This window comes from Elephantulus edwardii, unplaced genomic scaffold (assembly GCF_000299155.1).
Source record: "Elephantulus edwardii isolate Elephantulus edwardi_28Jun2011 unplaced genomic scaffold, EleEdw1.0 scaffold00225, whole genome shotgun sequence".
NCBI lineage: Eukaryota > Metazoa > Chordata > Mammalia > Macroscelidea > Macroscelididae > Elephantulus > Elephantulus edwardii.
This window is the reverse complement of record NW_006399975.1, coordinates 1092987-1105508: the sequence shown is the minus strand read 5'-3', so window position 1 is coordinate 1105508 and position 12522 is coordinate 1092987. Positions and strand designations below refer to the sequence as shown.

Here is a 12522-nt window from a genome sequence, read left to right as displayed (position 1 = left end):
TCTTTGGTTTTGATCATATTGCCTCTTTCTTCTAAAAATTTAAATCCACTACTGAGGCAATTCTGACTTACAGTGACCCACCATCAGCTTGTCCATAGATCTTAATGGGAGGTGTCTGCTCATCTTTCTCATGCAGAGTCATGGGTGGGTCCAAACCACTGGAGACTCTGCCTTTTGATTATCGTGCTGAGCACCACCAGAGCTCCTTACTCCTTTCTTAGCTATTTATGACAGGAACGCAACTCCGATTCATTGCAGCTGAGTCATAACATTATAACACATAGCTGACCCTCTCATGGTTATAAAAAACATTGGAGGAGATTGCCTGTCTTTCTCCCCAAGAACAGCTGGGGTTTTCGAACCACCTACTTTAAGAAATTAGCTGTGCATTGTCTTCCCACTAGGCCACCAGCTCTCTCTTTGATAGGAATGAGAATTCTATCTTTCATTATTTCTTATATTAAAATTATGGTTAATCTTACCTAGTCTATGTTCTTACAGAAATCAATTATAACCCTAAAGATTTGGGTTCACTTTTTCCTATTCATACCTGCTACTGAAAATTCTCCAGATCGCCACAGTATAGAGTGACTAATCTTTACATCTTTGATTTTATATTTGTTTTTTCAGTTGATGTGAACAGGAGATGGAGAAAACAAATGGAAGGGAGCCCATTGCTCTGTCTACGGCAGATGGTGGCACAGAGAACCTGGGGTTGGAGCTCACGGTAACTCTCCAGCTTAGTTTTTATGCAGCTTTCTGAGTTGCCACAGGGCCTTAGGCAGACCCATTGATAATGCTCAATCCACTGGCTGATCTCAACTTTGCCTTGATTACAGGAAGAAAGGCTGAATGCTGAGGGAATCAAGAGAACAGAGGAGCAAGGATATGACCTGGGGAATGGAGTGGGACCTCCCACTGGCCGAAGGTACACTTGTTTGAATCATATATGACCTAAGAGTGGAGGACTGGCTAGTAAGGTCAAATATGCTCTATTCATTTTTAAGAAATGCTTAAAGTAAAATATGTCACTTTGAAGACTTGACCCAAACCATGATATTTTTCAATCGCTCATATTCATGCAAAAGTTGAGCATTGAATAAAGAATTGATACCTTGTTGTTGTTATGTGCCGTGGAGTCGTTTGCGACTCATAGCGACCCTATGTACAACAGCCCTAAACCCTGCTCTATCCTGTGCCAATCGCACTGCCTCTGACACACCCATCCCGATTACGCCAGGCACTGAATCAATCCATCTCATAGAGGGTCTTCCCCTCTTGTGCCATCCCTCCACCCTCCCAAGCATGATGTCCCTCTCCAAGGACCTGTCCCTCCTTGCAACGTGCCCAAAGTATGTCAGATGAAGCCCCACCATCCTTGCCTCCAAGGAGCCGCTTGGTTTAACCCTCTCCAGGATGAATTTGTTTGTTTTCTTGGCAGTCCATGGTACATTCAATACTCTTCTCCAGCACTACAGCTCAAAGACATCAATTCTCCTTCTATCCTCCCTAGTCATTGTCCGACTCTCTGATGCATAACAAGTGATTGCAAAGACCATGGCCTGTATCAGGCGCACCTTAGTCTCCAGAGAGACACCGTTGCTTTTGAGTACGTTAGAGAGGTCCCTAACAGCAGACTTTCCCATCACAATACGTTTTTTTATTTCCTGGCTGCTGGTGCTAAGAGTGTTGACCATGGAGCCAAGCAAACTGAAGCTGTGAACAATCTCAATCTCTTCGCCATCCATCCTGATGCTACCAATTTTTCCAGTGGTGAGAATCTTTGTCTTCTTGACATTGAGCCTCAATCTATATTGGAGGCTGCAGTCCTTGACCCTCCGCAGCAAGTGCATGAGGTCTTCCTCAGTTTCAGCAAGCAGGGTTGTGTCATCTGCATAACGCAGATTGTTGGGAATAGATGGTATACCAATTGACGTATTTCAGCTAACAGTTGCTGCCCTGGATGTGCTCACCAAATTGTGCCAAGAAATCTGGAGAACAACCACTTGGCCAACTGATTGTAAGAGATCTATATTTGTTCCCATTCCAAAGAAGGGTGACCCAACAGAGTGTGGAAACTACAGAACAATATCATTGATTTCACATGCAAGCAAGATTCTACTGAAGATTATCCAAAAATGACTGGAACAGCACATCAGCAGAGAACTGCCAGAAGTCCAGACTGGGTTTAGAAGGGGTCGTGGTACTAGGGATATTGTAGCTGATGTTAGATGGATCTTAGCTGAAAGCAGGGAATAGCAGAAGAATGTATATCTGTGTTTCATTGATTATGCAAAGGCGTTTGACTGCATGGATCATTACAAACTGTAGCTGACTTTAAGAATGGGAATCCCAGAACATTTGGTGGAAGAACTATTAACAATCTGCATTATGCAGATGATACAACCCCGCTTGCTGGAGAGGGTTAAACCAGGCTACTCCTTGGAGGCAAGGATTGTGGGGCTTCGTCTGGCATACTTTCGGCATGTTGCAAGGAGGGACAGGTCCTTGGAGAGGGACATCATGCTTGGGAGGGTGGAGGGACGGCGCAAGAGGGGAAGACCCTCTATGAGATGGATTGATTCAGTGCCTGGCGTAATCGGGATGGCTGTGTCAAAGGCAGTGCAATTGGCACAGGATAGAGCAGGGTTTAGGGCTTTTGTACATAGGGTCGCTATGAGTTGCAAACGACTCGACGGCACATAACAACAACAACAATGCGAAAACCTATACTTGGATCAAGAGGCAGTCTTCAGAACAGAGCAGGGTAACACTGCATGGTTCAAAATTAGGAAGGATGTATGCCAGGGATGTGTCCTATCTACATACCTTTTCAACCTGTATGCAGAGCAGAGTATCTGAGAGGCTGGGCTCTATGAGGAGAAGTGTGGTGTCAGGACAGACTGAATAGGTATCGTAAAAAGAATCCTAAAGCACATCTTCCTAATTATAAACTATGCAGTATTTTCTTGCTCTTTTCCAATGATTATATCTTTGCTTGTATATATGTTCTGAATGAGTACAACTAAGTGTCCTGGAATTCCCATTCTTTTCAATGTTATCTATAATGTATTATCATCCATACAGTCAGATACTTTTTTTTCATATATTTATTGGTTTGCATATAATCTTTTTTTTTCAGCCTCTGAATTTTATTTTATTTTTGGATTTCTATTTATTCATTGTTGCACACTTTCCTCCATGCCCACCCCTCCCCCTCAGTTTGCTTTTCTCTTTGACCAAAAAAAAAAAATCTTTCATTGTTATGCAAAACCCCTCTTCCCCTGTCCTCTCCACTAAGCAGATTTCATTCTGGACTCTAGTCAGGACAATAATACCTAATCATATATTTCTCCTAAACAGTTCTCTCCCTCATCTGTTTCAATGCAGTATATATTATTTATCCCCTCTTTTCTTATTTCCCCCCCAATTCTGATGTCAGTCCTGTGTTACAACAGTAGTACTATGCAGTATTTGTCTTTTTGTGACTGAGATATTTCACTCAGCATAATGTCCTCCAGGGTGACCTATTTTGTATAATATTTCATTAATTCCTTGTTTTTCAATGCAGCATAGTATTCCATTGTGTGAATATACAAGAGTTTCTTTATCCATTCATTTGTTGATGGGCACTCGAGTTATTTCCAACTCTTTGCTATTGTAAACAAAGCCACAATAAACATGGGTGACCATATATCTGCTTGGGTGTCTGTTCTGGTTTTTTTAGGGTATATTCCCAGTAGTGGAATTGCTGGGTCAAATGGTATTTCTATTTGCAATTTTTTGAGAAAGTGCCATACTGTTTTCCATAGCGGTTGCACCATTTTATACTCTCACCAATGGTGTTCAGTTTCTCTACAACCTCGCTGGCATTTGTTATTTGCTATTCTGTTAAATTTTGCTATTCTTACTGGGTGAGATGATATCCCATATTTGTTTTTATTTGAATCTCTCTTAGAGCTAGGGATTTTGAACATTTATTTCTTCATGTGCTTGTAGACCATCTGAATGTCTTCTTTGGTGAAGTGTCTGTTCATATCCTATGCCCATTTTTTAATTGCATTGTTTACCTTTATCTTGATGTGGTGCTAAAGTATCTTATAAATTCTAGATATAAGTCACTTATCAGATGTATCATTACCAAATATTTTCTCCCAGTCTGTGGCTTCCCTTTTTACACTGTTGGAGAAGTTTTTGGATGTGGAAAGGGATTTTATTCTTAGAAGGTCCTATTCGTTATTTTATTCTCTGCTGGTTGCAGGTTTTTCAGGATGCTTGAAAGACTGTTTATGTTGTGAATTAGGGCTTCTAGAGTTCTTCCAAGCTCTTCTCTAATGTTTATAGTCCTTGATTTTAGTCCTAGGTCCTTGATCTACTTTGGGTTGGTTTTTGTTTATGGAGTGAGGTGTGGATCTTGCTTGAGTTTTTTACAGATAGTTTTCCAATTTTGCCAACACCATTTGTTAAGAAGGCTGTCATTTCTCCACTTAACTGATTTAATGTCCTTGTTAAAAATCAGCTGACCATAGTTAGATGGGCTGATTTCTGGATTCTCAATTCTATCCCATGAATCTATGTATCTGTTATTGTACCAGTACTATGCTGTCTTGACCACCATGAAAGTGTAGTAGGATTTGAAATCAGGGAGTGAGATGTCTCCTACCTTGTTTCTCTTTTTAAGGAGTACTTAGCTTATTCGGGGCCTCTTTTCATTCCAGATGAAATTGGAGATTGCCTTTTCCATCTTGTCGAAGAATGGAATTGGTATTTGTATTGGGATTGCATTGAATGTGTAAATTGCCTTTGGTAGTATTGTCATTTTCACAATATTGAGTCTTCCTATCCATGAGCAAGGGCTATTCTTCCATATCTCCATGTCTCTTTTTGTTTATTGTAGTAATGTTTTATTATTTTCTTTTAATAGATCCTTTGTGCTTCATGTTAGATTTACTCCCAAGTATTTAATCTTGTGTTTAGCTATTGTGAAGGGTATTGTTTTTCTTAGCTCCAGCTCTGTATTTTCTTCGTCACTGTAGAGAAATCCAACTGATTTTTGTATGTTGATCTTGTATCCTGCCACTTTGCTGAATTGGTCAACTATGTCCATTAGTGTTCTTGCTGAGTCTTTAGGATTTTCTAAGTATGCTATCATCTTATCTACATATAGAGATAATTTTACCTCCTCTTTGCCAAATTTGGTACCTCTTATTTTCTTCTTTTGTCTTATTGCTATCACTAAGGCTTTCAATGCAATATTTAATAAAAGAGGTGATAGTGGGCATCCTTGCCTAGTTCCTGTTCTCAAAGGGAATGCCTTTAATCTCTCTCCATTGAAAACAATTTTGACTCTCAGATTTGCATATATACTTTTTACTATGTTGAAGAAATTCCCCTCTAGTCCTATTTTGATGAGTGTTTCAGATACGTTTTTGCAGTCAATAAAACACAAGTAAGAATCTTGCTAGAATTCTCTGCTTTCAGTCAAAATTCATCAGCAGTGATATTTCTTGTTCCAATACCTTTTATGAATACAGCTTGGATTTCTGGACATTCTCTGTTGATTTACTTTTCAAAGTTGTTTTGTTTGTTTTTTTCATTTTTAAAAAATTTTATATCAATTTGCATACAGAATTCTATACCTTTCATTCAGGTGCATGTGTTTACACATTTCTTCATCCCCATTGTGTTTCATACGTTGCTTTTAAAATAATCTTCAGTACTTGAGTCACAGACTTGTGTGGGATATTAATATTGTTTTATGTCCCATCAAGCCAACTAATATGCATAGTGACCCTATGAACAATGGCTGTGAATCTTGCCCTATCCTGAGCCAACCTCACCATCTCTGACACACCTGACCCCATTTCCACAGTCACTGTCACTCATCTCATGTTGGGTCTTCTTCTCTTGCGCTGACCCCCTACTATTCCAAGCATTATGTCCTTCTCCAAGAACTGGTCCCTCTTGGTAGCATTTTTTAATGTATGTAAAATATAATATAAAAATCCTTGCTTCCAAGGAGTAACATAGTTTCGCCTTCTCCAGGAAAGAACCTATTTGTTCTCTTGGCAGTTCATGGCATGTCAGTATTCTTTTCCAGTGCTATAACTCAAAGGAATTGATCCTTCTTCTGTCATCCTTAGTCATTGTATAGTTCTCAGCTGCATAGTAAGCAATTGAAAAGAGAAGACTATGGCCTGGATCAGGTGCACTTTATCTCTTTAGCACTCTGGAAAGTTTCCCTAATATGCTAGCTCAGTCTCCAGCCACTCCAGTCCACTCATGATCTGTATTCTCCCTGACAATGATGGTGCTCTGGGCCTCCCAGCATGTGCCTGGGTGCAAAAGTTCATGGGTCTGTAGGCCCAGATTAGCTCTGCTCCTCGCATGTGTCTTGGTGCTGCTTCTCCTAGGCCCCTGGTCTGGCTCTTTGGAGAGGCGTGCATCTAGGTACTGTGTCTCACAGGTCTACAGGCCTGGCCTGGCTCCTAGTGTGCATCTAGGTATTTCTAGATGATTCCTTAGTTCTATGGGATCACCTTTTTTGAACTGGCCCATAGAAGGAACTCACTTAAAGTTGATCATTTCTTGGCATAGACTGGTGAGCATGTCCAGAGCTGTATCTGTTTGTTGAAATTTCGCAAATGATATGAAACAATGTATGAGCAAGAACCTGTGATGATAAAGGAGGAAGTTCAAGCTGCTCTGAAAGAATTGGCAAAAAACAAACCCCCAGGAATTGAATGCATACAGACTGACATATTTCAATAAACAGATACTGCCCTAGATGTGCTCACCAAATTGTGCCAAGAAATCTGGAGGACAACCACCTGGCCTACTGACTGTAAGAGATCTGTATTTGTTCCCATTCCAAAGAAAGGTAATCTAACAGAGTGTGGAAATTATCTAAGAATATCATTGATATCACATGCAAGTAAGATTCTGCTGAATATTATCCAAAATGACTGGAACAGCACATCAACAGAGAACTTCCTGAAGTACAGGCTGGATTTAGAAGAGGCCGTGGCACTGGGGATATTATAGCTAATGTCAGATGCATCTTGACTGAAAGTAGAGACTATCAGAGGAACGTCTATCTGTCTTTCATTGACTGTGCAAAGGCATTTGACTGTGTGGATCATAACAAACTATGACTCACTCTGAGAAGAATGGGAATTCCAGACCACTTGATTGTGCTTATGCCAAACTTATACTTGGACCAGGAGGCAGTCGTTAGAACAGAGCAAGGAAACACTGCATGGTTCAAAACTGGGAAGGTTGTGCTTTCAAGGATGTGTTCTATCTCCGTATCTTTTCAATCTATATGCAGAACAGATTATCCATGAGGCTGGGCTCTATGAGGAGAACTGTGGCGTCAGGATTGGAAGTAAACTCATCAACTATCTGCATTATGCAGATGACACAACCCTGCTTGCTGAAACTGAGGAGAACCTGAAGTGCTTGCTGCGGGAGGGTCAAGGACCAAAGCCTTCAATATGGATTGAAGCTCAACATCTAGAAAACAAAAATTCTCACCACTGGGCCGATTGGCAGCATCATGATGGATGACAAAGAAATTGAGATTGTTGACAGCTTCAGTTTCCTTGGCTCTACAATCAACTCTCTTGGTACCAGCAGCCTGGAAAAATTAAAGACAAATTGCATTGGAACAATCTGCTGTCAGAGACCTCTCCAAGGTACTGATGTACAACTATTTCAGTCTGGAGCCTAAGGTGCACCTGATACAGGCCATACTCTTTGCCATTACTTGTTATGCAGCAGAGAGCTGGACAATGACTAGGAATGATAGAACGAGAGTTGATACCTTTGAACTTTGGTGCTAGAGAAGAATATTGAATATACCATTGACTGCCAGGAGAACAAACAAGTTTGTTTTGGAGAAAGTGAAGCCAGGCTGCTCCTTAGAGGCAAGGATTTTGACACCCCATCTGACATACTTTGGACATGTTGCAAGGCGGGATCAGTCCTTGGAGAGGGACATCATGCTTGGGAGGGCAGAGGGACAGCACAGAAGAGGAAGACCCTCTATGAGATGGATTGATTCTATCACTGGTTAATGAGGATAGGCATGTCAGAGACAAAAAGATTGGCAAGGGATAGAGCAGGGTTTAGGGCTGTTGTACATAGGGTCACTATGAGTTGCAAGCAGCTTAACAGCACATAACAACAAGATCATTCTTTCAATTCCTGTGACTTTATTTTTTGTCATGCCTTAAGTTCAGTTTAGATTTATTTCTTTAGTACCATTAATACTTAATCATGTGCTACTTCCTGAAACAATTTAGTATCAACCAATTGTTTTTGGTACAATGACTCTGTATTACTTCCATCTTCTTTTGGTACTTGAGGCTTTAAATTTTTTCTTCAGTTCTTTCAGCTTGAGAAATGCCAAGCGTATTCTTTCATTTTGGTTTTGTTTTTTAATTGTAAAAACATGTACGGCGATCCAAGGGGGCAAAAGGGGTGGAAGCAGAAAGGTGAGGACAGGTAAAGATGAAATCACAGGGAGGAACAATTTTGTGGGTGGAAGAAGTGGGTAAAGAAAATCAAGAAAGATCCATCAGGGACTTAAAAAGACTGTAATGACAGGCATAGTCCAATGGTGATTGATTTTTTTTAAAAAATTTTTTTTTTACAAAGAGATTGTCTTTTTTATTTCTGGGTTTCACATTTGGGAATACGAACACTAACTTTCTGTCTGATTAATGCTGAACAGGAAATTGAGATGAAGGGAATGAGGAGCTCACCATAGGACTTTACTGGTGGTCTTGAGTTGAAGCTATATGCCTTATTGTTTAGTTAGAAGATATTTTCGTAACATTTTCTGCCTTCTGGACTGCAAGGTGTTTGCATAAGTGAGTCTAGTGGAAGTGGCTGGCTGAACTTTGAGGCTCCATCCACCTTCACTTCCTTAGCTGACAGTTATATTTCCCTTTTGTCTCTGGAACCGGGATCAGCATTCAGGTTCTGGAATGAGATTCAGTGTTCAGGTTACCTAGGAAAGGGACCAATCCTAGAATGAACAAACTTGTGAGTTACATTAATTTTGTCTGGAAAACAATGTATTTTAATTTTGTAAACAAACAAATAAATAATGTATTAGAATTTTGTAAAGAAACTAGTATATTAAAAGAAGAGAAGAAAGGGGCTTTGTAGGTGTTACTTACAGGTTTACTGGAGGAGATGGAGAAAAGTGGCTAAGATAAAATTTTTTATATGCACCAGACAGCTTTTCCCAGAGGCCAGCCAGCTCTCCTCTGCCAGCCGGCTCTCCCCAGGGGCCAGGCAGCTCTCACTTGCCAAGGGACTCTCCCCAGTGTCCTGGCCCTTTTGGTTTTCTAATGCCGTTCTTTGCACACTTGATTATAATATTTTGCTGTGTCTTCTTAAGTTGTTCTTTGACATTTTCTGAATGGCTATCTTACACCGTCATTTCTTTCTTTGATTTAGCATATCTCTTGTAGCTTAGTGGTAAGGAGTTGCTCTGCCAGCCCAAAGGCTTGTCATTCAAATTCACTTGCTGCTTAAAGGGTAAAATGTGAGTAATCACCTCGAATGTAGTTTACTACCTCTGAAAATCCACTGGATGGTCAGCTATAAGTCAGTTCTAACTCAGTTATATATAACAACAATAACATGTTCAAGAATAAATTTCCAGCTGTCTTCTGACATCCATTTTGGACTTTCCCCTTACTCCCCTCTTTTTAATGACCTTTTGCTTTCTTCTCATGTAATATCCTTCCTAGGGAAATAAATACCTTCAAATTTTAACATATATTGAACACTCTTTTCTTAAGACATAAATAGGACAAAGACAAACAAATAAATCATTCAGAAAATACCCATTAGTAAGGATATTGACAAAGTTCCACCAACTCATGGGTACTGCTTTCATTTCAAAGACTGAATATTTTTCTAAGTGGAAATAACTAGGAGGGTAAAACACCATGATAAGGATATATACACAATTTCAAATTTAAAAAGATTTTTCCTGCAGTTCATACTGATGCTGCCTGACTGCAATGTGCTAGAGTTCTAAACAATGAGACACCCAGGCAAATAATTGCCCTTCCTCAAGCTAGTCCCAAGGCTGTGATTACAAATGCACTTTTCCTGTGGACAAAACCACATGGCAGGTAAAGTAAGAAAAAAACCTCAAAGGGTATCTGGGCCTTTATTAAGATATGAGATGGAGGCAAAGCTCTACTATAGATCTCAGCCTTCCACAAGCCCAGTGCTTCAAATTTTAAGCTCAATACACACCTCAACACACCATGAATTTCCAGAAGAATTAATATTTTTTTTTGGTGAGGCTTCCTGGTTCAGAATTAATAAATTTATCTTGGAAGAAGTATCACCAGAATGTCCCTTAGAAATGAGCATAGTAGTGCAACAATGAATGAATGAAAACCCAAAATCTCTGTAAATGTTCACTAAAACTAATAAAATTTAATAATAATTAAAAAAAAAAAGAAATGAGGATAATGGCCTTGCTCCCACCCAGACCATACTCCGGCCCCACTCCCACGTAGAGCACTAGACCTTTGTCCCACTGTGTGGTGACTGACCCACTACCATCCCGCTGTCCTGAACCAGGAGAACCAATATCACAGGTGAAGCCATTTCCTTTCCAAACACCACCTCACTGTCCCTTGTATCTCCTAGAGCCAGTACTTTATCAACATACCCTTTGGACCCCTTCCTGGTTTCAACAGTTGTCTGGCCGAGAAGGCTACTAATTCACAGACCACCTGTCTCCCCAACTGAAGCAAGTCTTCCCTTGAGCCAAAGGATCAGAGAAAAATTCATGCAGGATGAGTTGCCCTTTCTTCCTCTGAAGCAGTGAGCTCTTGAGCCAAGGGTATCAGACCAAGTGCCTGCTATGACCCCAGACACACACACACACACACGCACACAAAACCTCTCTCACAGCAATGACATGGAAGAAGAATACTACCTCATACCCTACACAAAATCAAAACAAGATGTCACCCCCCCAAAAAGTGATTAAAACACAAAATTAACAGATTTCCTGAATCCAAAAAATCTGATGGAACTTTCTGACACAGAATTCAAAAGAACAATGATTGAATATTTTCAATGGGTGAAAGACAAACTCAAAGAATTACAGGACTCTGTAAGCAAAAGCCAAGAGGAACTTATAAAAGCAATCTACTACAATGCAGATAAAATAAACAAGGCATTAGATGTTCTGGAAAAAGAAGAAACTGCACTCCAGAATATGAGGACCAATGTTTCAGAAGCTTTCAACATGTTGGAGGGATGTATAAGCAGAGTTGAAGAGATGGAACCTATACACAACCATCAAAATAGAGGATAGAATTCTCAGTATTATCTGCTAGAACAAAAAAGGAAGGAAAAAGAAGAAAGCTTGGGAGTAATGTTGGACACCATCAAGAAGAATAACACGCACATAATTGGAATCCCAGAAAGGAAGAAGAAAGTAAAGGCACTGAGAACGTTTGGAAGAATTACTAGAAAGAAACTTTTCAGGCATAATAAAGAATGAGAATATGAAGCTGAGCAAATACCATGTAGAATAAACTCCAAAGGAAAAACAATAAGACAAATCATAGTCTAAGTTGCCAGAACCAAAGATGAAGAGAGAATTTTGATAGCAGTTAGGGAGAAGTGAAAAGTAAACTTATAAGGTAAAGCTAATATTATAAAGTGCCAGCTTCTCAGCAGAAACTATGTGAGCAAGACGACAGTAGAATGACGTATATCAAACACTCAATAAATATAATTGTCAACCAAGAATACTGTAACCAGGAAAACTGTCCATTGCATATGGCAGAAAGATCAAGATATTCTCAGAAAAGTAGAACCTAAGGGAATTTGTAAAAGCAAGACCAATGTTGTATGAAAAAGTGAGGGAAGTGCTTCTTACAGAGGTGACACAAAAAGCAGGATGGACCAAAGTAACCAGCGACAACACACACACACATACACCCCTCAACAAAATTATAGCAATAAAACCTTACTTGTCAATAATCACACCAAATGTGAATGATTTAAATGCACAAGTGAAGAGAAAAAGAATAGCAGATTAGATAAAAAAAAAAACTCCGAACCCATAAATATGCTGTCTACAAGAGACACACTTTAAAAGTGTTGAGAAAGAAATACCAAAAATAAAAGGATGGGGGAAAAAATATACCAAGCAGATGGCAACCAGAAAAAAGCAGGAGTAGTAATATTTATCTCTAATAAAATAGATTTCTACATAAAAACTATCACAAAGGACAAGAAAGGTCACTATATAATGCTTAAAGTGTCAATAGAGCAAGAGGACATAACCATAATAAATGTCTAGGCACCAAATGATGTTGTTGTTGTTGCTGTTATGTGCCGTCGAGTCGTTTGCAACTCATAGAGACCTTATGTACAACAGCCCTAAACCCTGCTCTATCCTGTGCCAATCGCATTGCCTCTGACACACCCATCCCGATTACCCCAGTCACTGAATCAATCCACCTC

At 39.8% G+C, this 12522-nt stretch overlaps 1 protein-coding gene across 1 annotated transcript in view; it reads left to right on the top strand.

Annotated features, from left to right (window-relative positions):
* Positions 1–646: 646 nt before the first annotated feature.
* The window catches only part of SLC28A2 (solute carrier family 28 (concentrative nucleoside transporter), member 2), a 55794-nt gene continuing 43918 nt past the window's right edge, over positions 647–12522 (top strand). The window contains exons 1-2 of the mRNA XM_006898251.1: positions 647–727; positions 840–928. Coding sequence (XP_006898313.1) covers positions 647–727; positions 840–928 — 170 coding nt within the window. The remainder of the gene's footprint in view (positions 728–839; positions 929–12522) is intronic.